The 16,461-nt window shown below is 39.1% G+C and overlaps 1 protein-coding gene across 2 annotated transcripts in view; it reads left to right on the top strand.

Annotated features, from left to right (window-relative positions):
* The window catches only part of Reln (reelin), a 442,954-nt gene that overhangs the window by 292,151 nt on the left and 134,342 nt on the right, over window positions 1-16,461 (top strand). For both annotated transcript variants that reach the window (XM_063237786.1, XM_063237784.1), the window contains exons 13-19: window positions 2,961-3,073; window positions 4,296-4,504; window positions 5,247-5,375; window positions 6,609-6,718; window positions 11,224-11,290; window positions 14,835-15,068; window positions 15,736-15,897. In XM_063237786.1, coding sequence (XP_063093856.1) covers window positions 2,961-3,073; window positions 4,296-4,504; window positions 5,247-5,375; window positions 6,609-6,718; window positions 11,224-11,290; window positions 14,835-15,068; window positions 15,736-15,897 — 1,024 coding nt within the window. The remainder of the gene's footprint in view (window positions 1-2,960; window positions 3,074-4,295; window positions 4,505-5,246; window positions 5,376-6,608; window positions 6,719-11,223; window positions 11,291-14,834; window positions 15,069-15,735; window positions 15,898-16,461) is intronic.

Here is a 16,461-nt window from a genome sequence, read left to right as displayed (position 1 = left end):
CCCTGTCTGTGGTATCTTCTATCTTTGGTTCATAAATTCTGTAACTATCATTTCTGGAAAACTTGAGCTCTTTTCAAAACTTCTGTCAAAGTCTGTTTTCTTTACTCTTACATTTATTTATCCAATATAAATTGAAGACCAGTTTGCAGCACTGCTTGTCAAGTCAGAATGCAGGAAACAAAACAAAATTACTGAATAGACACCATTCCTTCATCCTTACTGAGCATCTACTGTGTGCCCTGTTCTTTTACCTCAGACTTGTATCTTTTTTCTTTAAATCTTCACTGAGTTTATAACAGTACAATATAGTACAATGCTAATTATCATTATTTCATATAAGTAGTCCTCTCTATCAATAGAGAATATGTTCAAAGACCTCCAGTAGTTACCATAAATCATAGATAGTACTTTGTCCTTTACATGTTGCAGAATTCAAATGACCAGAGAAGCCAAAGGAAAATCTGGATGATCCATTTTTTTAGATGTACACCTGGCTCAGAGGACTTCTGTCCAAAAGTGCTAAGTGCTAAACAGAGGAAGGGCTAAAGTTGTATGTATGTTACCAAGGTGGCTGGTCTTTGGTGTGGAACTTGTGGTGAGCAGGAGAACAAAGGCAGATTGTCAGGCTGTGACAGTTTTGTAGCATATTTTGGTGGCCCTGCCTGGGCATAACAGGATATTATAGGGTCAAGAGGTTTTAAAATTTTACTTACAGGGACACAGGTTACTGTATTAGAACAAAGAACAACAGCTGTAGGGTGGGGGATGTTTGGGAAACTCAACTCCTCTTTAAGTCCTGTTTACTATATACTATTTAAGATACATACATATAATGTATATGTAATATATATATATCTATGAAACAGGTTGATATATGAAAAAGATCTTACCAGCAATAATATTAGCATTTATTAATTTCAATAAAGGTTGCTTGAATGTGGTCTCTTTTTAAGAGGGAAGGGAAATGTTAATTTGTATGGACCGTGGTTGACTGTAACTAATCATAGAAAGCAAAACTCCAGATCAGGGACAACCGCGTCCTGGTCTTGTTTTCTATGCTCAGTTACAAACCTTTTGAAGCCAAGGTGCATTTCCCTTTCTAGCCCAGTGACCTGGAAATAGTAAAAATTCAACAGAATCACTTTCTTGATATGAATAAGGATCATTAGCGCTTCTTAGAACAGTATTTAAAATAACTTTAAAACTGCCCGTTCATCTAGCTCTCGTTGAAACCTTCCTCTGCCTTCGTTGCTGTAAAAGACAGGCCTGGAGTCCCAATTTCCACAAAGCATCGAGGGCTACCAAGTTAGAGAAGAAGCCACTTCTTCCGTAGAAGCTGCTGTTAGGGAAACTTCACGGAATTGATAAATCACCCCTGCAGGGTCTTTTAGATAAAGTTTGTCACTGCATTAATGTTTTGGCTTCTTCTGGGCTTTCTTCTGCCATTCAGGGCTGGACATGCCCCCATGCGTGTTTCTGTCTGTTCTCTCTGAAAACAGAAGCAGTTCAAGGCCTGGGCTTTGAAGAGCAGGAAGGGTACAGGGAGCGAGCTAGTGCAGTGACAGAGAACACAGTCTGATCCTACGTCTTTAGGTGCAGTGCCTGACTCCTCCAGCTGTTTCCTTTCGCCTTTTCAGTCCTCTTTGATATGTGCTCAGCGCTCAGATAAAAAATAAAAAGGCAATTTTGGTTGTCCCCAGGATCTTTCCCCCAGAGACCATCATTTATGATGGCTTTACCAGCTCTATGTATACACTGATGCATGTAATGAAATGCTCAAAAATATTATATAAATGTCAGAGAGCATAAAATGTTTCTCTACAAGTTGTTAACCTTGAACAGTAAGCATCCACTGGGATGAGATTTACATCATCGCTGTATCTGAATTCTCTGCTCCCAGTTCAGATTACTTAATCTGTAAATATTTATTATATGCCAGTTTGCATGTGCTTAACATATGTAAGAGGCCAAAGTTCAGTGCTTTACAAATACTATCCGCAAGACTTCCCTATAATAATATAGGTTTAAAGTCTAAAAGAAGAACATTAGATACAGACTTCCCTTTGAGACTCTAAGCACTTTGTACAGCCTTGTACAGCCTCGGTTTCACTTGGCAAAGTGGGAACTTGTTATTACTTACATGAAAATGTTATTAAGAAATGAGAAAATATGCTGCTATGTAATTTTACCTGATGCATGACAGATAGTAAGTGTTAATGAGATTAGTCAGTGTTAGTCTATGTTATGAGCATAATAGTGAATAGAAGATCAAAAGTTTAAACTATAACACCTGCCCATGGTTAATTTATTTTGTATTTCAAGTACTTTGTTATTTAATTTCATTATGAGGATAATCTTACTTACCTTTCAGCTCTAAGGGTACATCATTCATGTGATGATAATGTAGTAGGGATAAACTACTGTACCTATCTCCCAGCAATCAAATGAGGCACCAAACAGAAATGTAAAATGAATTGCATTTAAAATATAAGTATATATGCTACAAAACTACAGCCACGTTTGCAGCAGTTTGAATTACATCATGTCAGAAGTCTCTGATGCAGCCGTCACCAGTCTTTTTAAAAACCATAATCAATAGGTCTTGAACTTTGATCATAAAGCTCTCAAATATTACAGTGTGATGATTTATTTTAAAAAGCAGAACACATGTTTTGAACATGGATTGAAACAGGGAGATGTAATTACTTCTCAGTGTAGACCATTATTTGAATAACCTTATCCAAAATTTACTTTGGGCTTCTCAAATATCAAATCTTTGATGATTAACATGGTCCATCTGTGTTATCTTCATAATTTCCTTTGATATGATTACTTTTGTTTAGGTTACTCTTAAATGACATCTGCATAGCATGATTATTTCTTATTGTGAAGTCTAACATGGGATTTGCTGTTTTGGGTGCAAATTTTTGCTAACAACAGGAAATTTTTGTTTGGTGCAGGAGGAATTTGTGACCCTGGAGAGTCTCATGAAAATGATGTTATCTTGTATGCAAAGACTGAGGGAAGAAAAGAGCACATTGCCCTGGACACCCTTTCTTATTCCTCGTATAAGGTATGAACGCCAGTCCTTGCCACACATGACCTGCCTAGAATTCCAGAGAAAACTGAAGTCAAAACCAGGAAGACCATTCCACATGCGGGGCATAAATACCTTTTCTGGCAGCCCAAGAAATTGCCAGGTTTTTAAAAAATGGACAGATATTTTAACATTCATTTTTACTTCTGATACAAATAAAAAATCAGGTTTTGTCAGAAACGATGAATTACAGTCCATCAACAACAATAAAGCAGAACCCAACACCCTGACGGACAGGATGAATATTTGTCCAACATTTTGAGATTTCCCAGACAGAAAACATCGTAGCAATACAGAAATTGTTATCTTCGCATTTTGCTCTTAGTATAGAGCTACTGAGGTTGACCTTTATCCTTTGCCCTTTGAATATAGGACACGTGTTGACTGTGATAATTCGTAAACATCCTCAAAACCATGTGAGATGCTTGCCATAGATACAAAACTTTATTAGATTTATCTGGACCGAAGCTCTACTCATACCCTCGTTATGAGTTCGCTTTCTCCCCATATGGATGGCAACCCAGATACTTTAAAGAGTTTAAGCACAGCCAAGTAGGAAACAACCACAGACACTCCAAGCTGGATGCCCATGCAAAGGTAGCCCAGTGTGCACCACCTGAGACTTCACAGTGGGCTGCTTCTCCAGCAGCAGGTCGGTGGGGTTGCACTCAGACCAAACCAGTTAATTAAGCTATGATGCATTAATGTGTTAATTAAGGCTCTCGCTGCCTCTCCTTAGAATCCTGTTTTCAGGATACAGAGTCCGGAAAACTGCTAATATGACACAAATATACTTTTTAAAATACCAATTTTAAAAATACTGAATCAAGGGAATGTCTAGTTGCTTATGTCTTTACTTAGTTAAGTGGCCTGGATGCACATACCTGCATAACTTTGAAAGACCTTAGGCCAGTTTCTCTTCAAGCAGAGAGAGGCTGATCAGCCACACACTGGAGCCCCTCCTGTCCCCAAGGGAGACATCCTGAGTCATTAAGACTAATGCTCTTTTAGGGTAGCGTCTTCTACATGAGGAAGCACAGAGAACAGAGGGACCTTGCCTGGTACTCAATAAATAGCAGTTATCTATTTAGTGATTGTGGGGAGAAAAGAGCACATCGAAGGAGGCAGAATCTAGTAGAATTCACCCTGACTCACACAGGAAGGGCTCTGAGTGATTTTGCTTTTCTTTCTTTGGAAGGTCCCATCTTTGGTTTCTGTGGTCATCAACCCTGAACTTCAGACTCCTGCTACTAAATTTTGTCTTAGACAAAAGAACCATCAAGGACATAATCGGAACGTCTGGGCTGTAGATTTTTTCCATGTCTTGCCTGTCCTCCCTTCTACAATGTCTCACATGATACAGTTTTCCATTAATCTGGGATGTGGAACACATCAACCTGGTAACAGGTAAGGAGCTCTATTTTGCGAGTGTACAACCTAATTAAAGTGAACACACACATGGACTTGGCTACTAAATCAGAGAGAACATCTCAATATATTTTAATCTAGATTTAAAAATCCTTTATTAAAATATGTGTTTTCCCCAAAAGAAAAGTCCTTCGGTGATTATATAGGGTATGACTGGGCAGATGTTAAACCACAATGATTTCTCTCTAAAAGCTCAGCCCTAAGTCCCGGAGGTGTTTGCAGGGGCTGTGATGGTCCTCTGCTGCAGCAGGTTACTCAGAGAGAAAAAATAACTGGAAGAAAGCATGACCTCATGTCGCCTAGTGACCCCCTAATAATAGGCATGGAAATCAATTAGCACTTCCAGAGCTATGACTTCTCAGCTTTACTTGCGAAGTGTTGCTGGATCCTTTCTAAGACTTTTGTCATCTGCATTCACAGGGTGAAGTGACAGTGTGAGACATGGTAATTGTCTTGCCATCTATCAGATTTAGGGTCACAAACCCCAGTCGCCATTTGTTGTCTTTCAAACATAGCTTGTTTTATAGCAGTAATGTAACCACTTGCCCTTTGAAGGCTGGTTGGACTTCTGGGAAAGAGGAAGCAATCATTTAGGAAATGCTGGCGGAAGGAAACTTCACACTAGACTACAGATGCTTAATGCGTTAGGCAGAGATGAAACCATATTTTTACGTGTTGTCTTCGCCCTTTTTCTCATTGCGCTCATCCCTGTGCCATGAAGTGTCAGCTTAGAGTTTTCCACCAACCGCGGGCGTTCCTGGTCCCTCCTCCACACCGAGTGCTTGCCTGAAGTCTGTGCTGGCCCCCACCTGCCCCACAGCACCGTCTACTCCTCTGAAAACTACAGCGGGTGAGTAGACGCTCCAAGCTGGCCAAAGATGTGGATTCCTGTGATTGATGAGGATCCTGAGAAGAGTGGGTTTTTCCACAATAATGAGGACTCTGACTTCTCAACAGGATGTTGTTTTCTTTAAAAGACAATACTTTGGCTAAATCTGATACAGGACCACAATTCATCAGGTCACTCGTTCTTTATATTCGTGATTCGTATTTTGAATTCTGGGAATGTGAACTGTGTGTGTGATGGCCCTGTGGTTATTACTAGAGAAGTAGAGGAAAAGAAAGTTTTGGGATTAGATCCAGTTCAGATCTTAATCTGCCATCTACTATCTGTGCAATATTTATTCTCTCTTATTTTTCACTTCTTTCCCCATGAACTTAGGAAAATAATAATGTTATAGAATTAAAGATGGCTATTTAAAATGCTTGCCATTTTATAGAATATGCACTAGGTGTAAAGTGAGAATATTTGCAAAGACAACAAAATTAATTTGGAAATTTTTTTTTTACTTAAAATCTTGTTAGATGTGCGAAAGACCAAGGGTAGCAAAAAGTCTGAAAGTAATTAATGTTTATTGGCACCCCAGTTCTTCACAGATGCTTCCTTCAGAATAACACCTGAAGTGGAACCTAATTTCAGTGATATCCCATACATACCTGTAGCAAAACATTACTTGGTACCCCATTAACATGTGTATTTTTGGACTTTTATATGTCACTATAAAAATAGATTCTAAGACAAAACTGCTAAAAAATTTTAAAAGAATATCTAAAATAAGTAAATATCACTTACTACTAAGAATAAGCATGATAAAGGTGTTTGTGCAGGTTGTGTCTGTCTTGATACTATGAGCAAACTCCTTTGTGAGTGTAAACAGTATACTGACAAACTTTAGTGCTATTACCACCCACAGAATTCAGATCATCACAAGCATATAAAATGGATCCAAAAGATGTGAACATAAGCCAGGTTTGGTGGCCCACGCTCATAATCCCTGCTATTCTCTGGGCTGAGGCAGGAGAATGGTTAGTTGCAGGTTAGTTTAAGAAATATAGCAAAATTAAAAAAAAAAAAAAAAAAAAAAAAAAAAAAAAAAAAACCAGGCTGAGAATGCAGCTCAGTAGCCGGTATTTGCTTGGCACATGGAAGGCCCTGGGTTGAACCTGCTGTGTACTGCAAAGGAAAAACAAAAAGGCACGTGAACATAACTGTGAAGCTGGTTTTGTGCCTAATTTCTTGCAGGTGGAACCGAATCACGATTCCCCTCCCTAACGCGGCACTAACCCGAGACACCAGGATTCGCTGGAGACAAACGGGACCGATCCTTGGAAACATGTGGGCAATTGATAACGGTTAGTGTTTGTGCCTGTCATAATCACATGCCATTGATGCAGAGACTGCCTGTGCTTTTGTGTGTCAGCACAGACTTAATCACATTCCCAAGTCATGGTCTTGCGAATCATTAAAGACCCTTTCTTCCCCTTCTCCTTTGCATTCCACAAGAAGCCCAGGATGTGCAATCAGAAAAAAATCAGGCGGTGTAGTCAGCAATATTAGATGCTAGAATGTTCCAGCATACATAATTCTAAAATGCTTAAAACTCTGCAACCCACATTCACAGCTGATGACAAGGGATATCCTAACATTTTCTTTGAATGTTTTATGCAAAATTAACATAAATACCATCCTGTATGTATTAAAATAAGACCCATTCTTCTCTTGGTAACTGCTACAACATCTGGAAGGCTTATCTTTGAGATGCAGACGCTACACAGAAGGAAATGTCATCTCTGAAATACTACTGAAACTTCTATTCCTTTTCAGAAAATAATATAAAAGTAAAATGTGGATTTACATAAATTTTTTCAGTGAATTATTGATAATTTCTTGCATCATTTTATAGCCAATATCACTTATGACAAATGCACAATGAGAGAAGAGATTTTATACTATGGAGTTACATGACTGTAAATTTCCTATGGTTGTTATTAATAGCCAACTCTCTTTATATGGATTTATATTCTAATTACAGATAAATTTGTAGATTTTCTATGTTTCGAATGTATACATTTCACTGAAGGTTTACACTAGAAGGAAAGGTAGAGGAGAAGGAGAAAAAAGGGAAAGAAGGATGTAATCTGAATAATTAGCCAGGTTAGGTGACACACACCTGTAATTCCACCCACTGAGGAGCCTGAGGCAGAGGGAGAGAAAGTCCTAGCTCAGCCTGAGGAACTTAGAGACCCTGTCTCAAAATGGAAAAAAAATAAAGTTTTTAAAAGGACCAGGGATGTAGAGCGCTTTCTTAGAATTTGTCAGGCACTGGATTCAGTTCCCAGTACCAAAAAAGAAAAAGGCAGTACTTCAGCAAAGTTAGCATGGCACTATGATAGAATAGAACAAACCTACACCAGTGGTCAATTTTCATATGAGAATTTCCTTTCTGTTACTTTTTAATAATTTAAACATTGAGAAGCTAATATCAAAGTTTTTGAAATTTGGGAGAAAAGGGACACTATATAATTTATCCATAAACCAATATGAATTACTTAACAATCTATGTTCAAAGAAGACCAATATAAGACCCACACTTCAAAGATCACATAAGTCGTAGGTACATACACGTGGTGCATTTGCAAAAATATCTGAAGTTAAATGAAGTTTCCCCATTGATAGATGATTTTGCATAACATTTTAATTATGGCATCTGCTGATGAGCTCAAGGGATTAAGTGTGTGCATCTGAGCAGTAGCGTAAATGGGCTTTTCTTTCATAATTTTCAAGGGCCCTAAATGCACCTTTATTAGTAATCACAAAATAGTAAAAATGAACCAAACTACACAAGGTAGTTAAATGTGCAATGAAACACATCTGTGCATATGAAAAGATTCCCAGAAACTACTAAAGAATGATTTTGGGTCACTGTCTTAGTTACTTTTCTCACTGCTGGGACAAAATACTCAATACACACGAGTTAAAGGAGGAGAGATTTATTTCAGCTCGTAGTTTGTAGTGGTTTCAGTCAATAGTCAGTGGGCTCCAAAGAGGGTGGTGTGGCAGAGGGCTTGGCAGAGGAGAAACAGTTCATGGCATAGCAGGGCAGGCAGAAGCCAGTGAGCACCAAGCAGCAAGCCTCTTATCCCATCCAGACTACAAGACTTTGAGGTGGTGCCACCCACACCCAAAAGCATGCTAAGCCAATCAGTAGGCTAATTTAACTATCACACTCTTAATCCATATTCAAGCATTCAGCTACCTCCGAAAAACCCCACCTATGAGTGCGTGCAGCTTTGAGGGTGACATCCAGATATAAGCCGTAGCAGTCAGAAAGTGTTTGGCACACATCTCTGAGTTCCTGCCGTCATGCTTTGAGTACAGTGGGAAAAGGTTCAGAAGCAGAGATTGCACATGGTTACCAGCATGTGCTGAAGGCACATGGGGACAGGAAGGGACGGAATCTCCTTAAATCTGTTATCATTGTGTGTGCGGTTTTCACAAAAATAGGCTTCTTTTTGGACACATACGCCTTCTCAAGGCAGGAAAGGACAGGAAAAGGACACATATGCCTTCTCAAGAAAAATGTGTGCTAATTGTGCCCCCCGAAGTCTCCCCAACTTCGCTATGGAATTTGAGAATTATGGAGGAAATACAATTATAGAATTTTATAGAGATGTATAAACTCATATATAAAGTTTCTTTATGGGAAAAGAAACACAGAGGGGAAGAAAGGACCAGTGTCATCATTCCATTAGATGAGTTATCCTGAAAAATCTTAGCAAAATGGAAATTCCCAAAGAAAATAATGATTTCTATCATGTTTTTATTTTTCCAACTGTATTGTACTAATGATGAGGGTGAAGGAAATGAATCTGCTTTACCTTGGGGAAAATGATCTTGTTCATACTGAGTCCTCACTTACTCATACTGTGAGTCCTTAAGTGCTCCGTCATTAGTACAGAAAGATGACTAAAGTCTTGACTGCTATTTTTTTTTCACTGACTTGGAAAATCTGTTGTTGAATGTTTTTTATGATGAACCATGACAGGAGCAGTCTCCAGAGTTACAGTGAGGAGTGCAGGCTGCCTCTTACAGTACCTGGAGGTACCCTGGCATCCATAAAATCAAATGTGCTGTGAAGGAAACTTAGATGTTTATCCTGGCTAAAGAAGAGTGGGCCACTTTCTAATTCCCCAGCATTTGTTGTACAGTGGAACCCATGGAGACAATAGGTAGGACGGTAGTGATGGCCACACTACCCTCTGGTATGGTGTTAAACATTATAACTATATGGTGCCAGGCGTCATCTGTGTTCCCCTCTTGTCCATCTCTGGGACAAAACACCTGAAACTCAAAGGAAGAGACGTTTTGGCTTATCATTTCAGAAGGTACAGTTCAGGTATGATAAGCTGTCTCCAAAGCAGAAAGAACAGGATTAGACTGCATGGCAGAAGAAAACCACTCAACCCATGGCATCCAGGGGTCCCAGCCAGGGAGAAGGGAGGAGCCAGGGACAAGAATGTGCCCTTCCTAGCATGTCCACAGTGGCCTCCTGCTTTCACAAGCTCCCATCCCCTAACGCCACACACGCAGCATTAGCTCATGAGTGAACAAATCCACTGGTGAGCACAGTGCCCCAGCGACCCAATCCCTCCCACCACCTCTGAACGTGTAAGACTCCCGGGGGGTTTTCAGATCTAACCCACGGCACGTGCTAAGGATGGCATATGCTTTTTTTCCAAGGAATATTATTATCCCACTTTAAAGAACAGGGATATTGAGGGTTATTACTTATCCAGAGTTTCCCAAGTGAAGCCAGAATATATATCTAGAGTCGTCTGACATCTATAGCCAGTATCTTTAACCAGGCAGCTACCTAATCTCTTCTTCGCCAGCGGTTTCTTTCAGTCATAGTTTTGTCATTGGCTTGCTTTACATGACATCTGAATTTCTATTCCTATCAGTTGGCTGCAGAGATTATGTGCTTCTAGGAACATAAGCCATGGGAGAGTTTATTTTAAAATAGGATTATTTAAATATTTTGACATGATTATAGGACTGAAAAGAAAGTGACAATGAGCAATAAATTTGTTTATGCCTGACATGAAATAGATGAGTTCTTAATAACTCTAGTCCTTGGTTTTGACTGATTTATACACTATTTCATGTTTTATCAAATGTGCTGATTACAAAAAAGGCTTAATATTTTTAAATGAACTGGAGTCTGAGTATCTCAGAACTTACCATTTGAGCCCTTTTTTTTTTTTTAACATTCTAGGGATTAGAATTTTGATTTATAATATGACATTTTCAGTCAAAGCCAGCATTTAGGAAAACAATCTGCATTACAGAGAAGTCTTTATGCTCAACCATAGATTCTTAAATCTTTATTTCTAGAAAGGAAGAATTTATACTTAGAAATACATGCAATGATCATTAATAACAACATAGATTTTGCCTAGATGAGAATGGAAATTACTTCTCCGTTTTGTGACATATCAAATTGATCCTTTATAAACTCTTACATAAAGAATATAACCATGCTAGGACTCCTGAAGCCCAAGCACAGAATCTTCTGTCTGAACCTGTGTTAGCATAAGAGACTCTATCACCAGAACCTGTTTTCCTTGGTGTGAAGCATTAACCTCGAGCGGCTTATTCCTGGAAGCTAACACGGTTTCAGCAGATTTGTGACTGGGCACTTGTGTTGGCACCTAGCATTCCACTTGGATCTCTGCTGCCCGGCAGCCGTACGATGGGCCGCATTTCACGGGTGCTGCTTCATAAAGCTGAGCTGGTGACATCCTTAATTTCCTCAGTTACGTTGCCGGATTTTACAGGGTCTCTTTTTTCTCTGCAGTTTATATTGGCCCATCATGTCTCAAGTTCTGTTCTGGCAGAGGACAGTGCACGCGGCACGGCTGCAGGTAAGCATTTGGCCTAAGATGCGTGTTCCTCTGGTTGATGTGTGCGTTTGAGGTGCTGAAGCCACCAGACCTTTGTTTTTAATACCCTTGTTAGGCTCCCTCTTTCTCCTTTCTTCAGTTCTGGAGGCCGACCCCAGCACATTCACACGGAGATATGTGCCTAGACCTTTTTATTTTTTTTAATTTTGAGTGAATGTCTTGCTAGCCACTGATAACCTGAGGTGGGCTTCAATCTGTAACCCTTCTGTCTCAGCCTCCCAGCGTGCCAGGATTATCGGCATGTATCACCACTGCTGGCATTTTTTAAAATCAAAAATACGATACTGCAAATAGAATTTAAGTGTAACTTAAATGTATTTTGTAGGTGAACATTAGTTAATAAATAAATATATATCAAACTAACCCATAACAAATTTAGTATCCCTCATGTAAATTCGTGAACAAATTTGAATTCCTCGTGGCTGAATGGGTACTTTCCTGTCTTCAGTTACATTCCTTTCTGTAACCTTGTTCTAGTGTGCATGAGCAATATAGTTAATATCTAGAATACCTTGTAAATTATTAAAAATGAGCAGTGATTAAAAAATGCTAAATGAAACTGGATCAGGACAAATTAGCAAATCTAATAAGAAAATTCATTATCTTTAAGTATAACTTCATGATCTTATGTTTACTTCTGAAAATCATTTGGGTCTCAGAAATGATTATATTTTACTGAACAATAATGTTGAACATGAAGCCTGAACTTAATAATGAATATCAAGTCGCCACTAATGAATTGTGTTCTGCTCATTCCAAGAATGGATGTATACATTTATTATGTCTTTCCCATATTAATATTTAATTATGAAACACTCTTGGAATTCCTGAGGCAAGGCAGTCTTTGTTATACAGATAAGTTTTCAACAGCTCCAAACACAAATAGTCCTCAGCTAATTAGGTAATTAATGAATAGAGAACTTATAAGAGGGTTTTGAACCTGATTATTTGAAAACTAAATACATAAACACTCAGGTGTACTGTGATTAGAGTGGAAGGTTAACTTCTTAAACTATATTTTAATGAGCTTAATTTTAAAAAATCACTGCGCAATGAAAATGTTTTGTAAAGTATGTGAAATATTGAAAAGTTTGTTTATATTTGAAACTGAATATAAAGCTCCATACTTTTTAATGAAACCACCGACTCCCCCCCCCCAGAACGCTGACTCTTCAGATCTCTGAAACTGGCTATGCTGCTTCAAGTCGCTGTCTTTGCCTTTAACCAGACCCAGGCTGGTCACTTGTTTACTGCATTTGACAAAAATTAACACAAGAGAACTCTGAATGGAAGTTGAGTGCTTTCAGTCATCATTCCCTTTGATACTACCCACCATCCTGAATAATCATGGCCCTTTACTCTTCCTGAAATTTTACAGAATATTTTTGTCCCTTGGAAAGGTAGTATCTTTCCATACTCTGATGCAGTATTCATTGGCTTTGTTCTGCAGTGGCTCGCCTAAATTTTTGACCATTACTTCTTTTTCCAGGAATGTGCGCCTTGTTGAGTTTGAGCAAAATTGCAGAGAAAAATTTAAATTCAGTGCTGTGTGTTTCCATTAAGCAGATCTTTGAATTAGGGCCTCATCAGTTTTGTGTTTCTCCCCATCTCGCTCCCTTCATTATACACTGTCTGCTGCCATGATCCCGTCCCCTTCTGCTCCCTAATATTTTCTTGACTGTGTTCAGCCTCAGACCTGGCTTTCCAAACTGACAGTTCACTCACGTCGTAAGCCTGACCCTGACAGAGATGCTAATGAGGAGAGAGAGTAGCATCCTCCATTCACAAGTGCGGTCCATGTGTCTTTGCAATGGAGGCTGTTTTGCTACATAGTGGGTGAATAAAATGCTGCATGTAAAGGTAGGGAGATGAACTAATAGGGGACATATCTGCAGTTGGAAGATCCTCCTGTCATTCCTGAAATCACAGTGTGTACAGCCCTACTATTTGAGTCAAAAACAAGGCTACAAAAATGTTTTTTAAAAATGAATGGAATCGTTATCAGCATTCTATCCAAATTGTATAATCTTTTATTACAGGCAAATTTTCTAAACCACCGGATGGGACTTGATTCCAATGTCCTTCATCTCTAAATGGCCACTGATTTGCCTTGTCACTAGTTCTGAGAGGACACATGTAAGATACACAAAAAGAATGTGGTTACCTTGGTATACATTCTGGCAATATTGTTGGGGAGCATAAATTTCAGTTTATTATCAGTGCTAACCACAGCCGGCTTCCTGACTTTAAAAATGTGTCCGTGTTAGCTGATTTTGTTTATCCTTTCTGGAAGCCATGTGGCTGTTGAAAATCTTTGTCTGGGAGGTCACGTGTGAAAGCAGCAGACTGTTCGAGGCTCGTTGCCATGTTCGGGCATTACTGACTTTCCCTCTGCTTCTGTAATGTTGCTTGTGATGTCAAACCAACCTTCAGACTTCTCTCTCCAGGAGTTCTTGGCATTTTGAGGTCCAACTTCTTTGATAATCTGGTGAAAACTGTAGACCTTTTCCCCCAGAAAATCTAGTACACATACATCTTGCATTTGATTTCAACACTTTCACACATTCCCAGGAGGCCGGCACAGAACCAGAGTCAGAGTCACTGCTAAAGAAGTTCCCGAGTCACCTGTCTCCTGGCACTCTTTCACTTGCCTTGTGAAAGGCCCCTTTCAGACCTCAGCAAGTTTGAGTGTTCTCATGACAATCCCTGGCCCAAAAAGAAACTAATTTCACTTTCTAGTGGGCAACATATAGTGAGAAAGAAAGAGAAAAGTAAAAATAAACAATTTAAAGCTAATTCTCTGGTTTTCAACTGCTGTTCCTATCTGTGATGAAATCGTGTCTTGGTTGGCTAACCCAAATACCTCAATACGACTCCTGCTCACCCCACAAGCAGGACTGGGGACATGAGCCAAGCTGCTCCTCCCAGAAGCACGACTACTCTGGAAACCTGTTGGGAGGCAAAACAGCTGAGTAAGGACTTCTGTCCTAGGTGTGCTAATTCCCTTTATAGTTCCAGAGCAGGCAGAAATGCTGCAGGACAGACTTGTTCCCCAGTAGTTTCCAAGTATTTAAACCGATTCCTATAACAATGTGTATTTTTTACATTGGTTCCTAATGGAAACTTGTAGATATCTTATTGAAAGTATTTATTTATGTTACTTATTTTATAAGTTGAGTGAGATTGTGATTCAAATTACATACATGGAACAGATCTTTGCAGAGATTTTGACTTACGGGCAATGCATTTTAGATAAACTGGCATGTCTGAGGTGAGAGCTGAATTAACTTTCCACAGGAGGGATGGGCAAAGACTGTGTTCTTCTGGAATATTCACGGTCTATCACACTTTATCAAGTTTCAAGCTTGACATTCTCTAAAGACTAGCCTTAGCCTCATGGATCATTCAGTCAAGCTCTGGCCTCTAGACTTCTCGCCAAAGCAGACTAAGGAATCTCTGAAAGGATCAGAGCATGAAGATTGAGATTCACGTTGCTTTCTTTCAGGTGCGATCCTGGATTTTCTGGCCCTGCTTGTGAAATGGCATCCCAGACATTCCCAATGTTTATTTCGGAAAGCTTTGGCAGCTCCAGGCTGTCGTCCTATCATAACTTTTACTCTATCCGCGGTGCTGAAGTCAGCTTCGGGTGTGGCGTCTTAGCCAGCGGTAAAGCCCTGGTTTTCAACAAAGACGGGAGGCGCCAGCTAATTACATCCTTCCTGGACAGCTCGCAATCCAGGTGTGTGCTGACAAGGTAGAATGCATGCACAAACCAGATACAGCTGCTGAACTTGGACCTGTTTTCAATTTGCATTGTTTTTCTTTTGCAATGACATGTACATCTTACAGTTTCTAACTGGGGTGGAAGGGCACTTGCAGTTTACTTAAAGTAATTCACTCTAGTTTTTAATGAATTTGAAAGCTCACCAGTGATTGAGATACTAATGACTGACTTGAGTTTTTAAAATGTGAGATGTTTGCAGCAAAACTGTGTTCTCAAGCCAAAGACTAGTTAATTATTCATGTAGTTGTATTTATTTGACAGCTTGCAGAGGCTGATTAGATTTACCCCACATCTTCCCTTCCCCCCGCACCTAATAAATAATGCAGTAAAGGAGTGATTGGCATTCTAACTGTACGTACACAAGTACATAGTACACAGATAGCTACGAACATACTTCTCCTTCTATGGATGCTTCTGTATATAAAATATGCACATTGACCTCATCTTTTATACATAGGCATGCATCTCACAGTGATGCTACTAACAGTTTATAAAAGAAAAATGAGTGCAAAGCTACGTGTTTGGGGTAGTTCACTAAAATTTGTTTGAAATTCTCTTACAACAAAAATGAACTTTATGAATAAAAATTTACACACACTAATTACAGACAATCCCCATCTAGGTTTCTCCAGTTCACCCTGAGGCTGGGGAGCAAATCTGTTCTGAGCACATGCAGGGCCCCTGACCAGCCTGGCGAAGGAGTTTTACTGCATTATTCGTATGACAATGGGATAACTTGGAAACTCTTGGAACACTACTCATATCTCAACTATCACGAGCCCAGGTACGTTGGAAAGCATTTGGGAAGACAAGTTAGCGTGACGCATCCTTCCTAGCAAAATTGTGATTTAAATAGTGTAAGATTCTACATATTTTTCTGTTGAGAGACAGAACAAGATTGGTGTGTCTTGCCATGAAAATCTAGCAAATCACACATTTTTAATCTGTCCCACTGCTTTCTGATAATTTGAAGAAATTTAGCCTCACATTTTGGCATGTGCATTTAAGGGAAATACTTTGGTGCTTAGGAAAAAAATAGTTAACACTTTTTATTTAACTATAATGCAAGCTATTAGATATTATCTTCATATGACACTAAATTATAAAAGCTGTTAAATATTTACTAGCAATGTTGTTATAAGTTTTATGGGATAATTATAAAATCTGGTACCCAGTATGTTTTGAAATTTTGCATGTATTATAATTGTATAATTAGTGCAAAAAAATTGCTAGTATTTACCTAGTCCCTGGAAAAGATGGGCATGAGGAAATGTAAAGTCTTTTCTTCAGGCTTCTGTTTTCCTTTAGCTTATATATTTCCTGACCTATGGACAGAATTGTCAGATTA

The sequence above is a fragment of the Cavia porcellus genome, unplaced genomic scaffold (assembly GCF_034190915.1).
Source record: "Cavia porcellus strain 051 isolate PalLab524CR breed Dunkin Hartley unplaced genomic scaffold, mCavPor4.1 scaffold_2, whole genome shotgun sequence".
NCBI classification, from domain to species: Eukaryota; Metazoa; Chordata; class Mammalia; order Rodentia; family Caviidae; genus Cavia; species Cavia porcellus.
The sequence above is the reverse complement of the archived record's forward strand: the minus strand, read 5'-3'. Positions and strand labels throughout refer to the sequence as shown.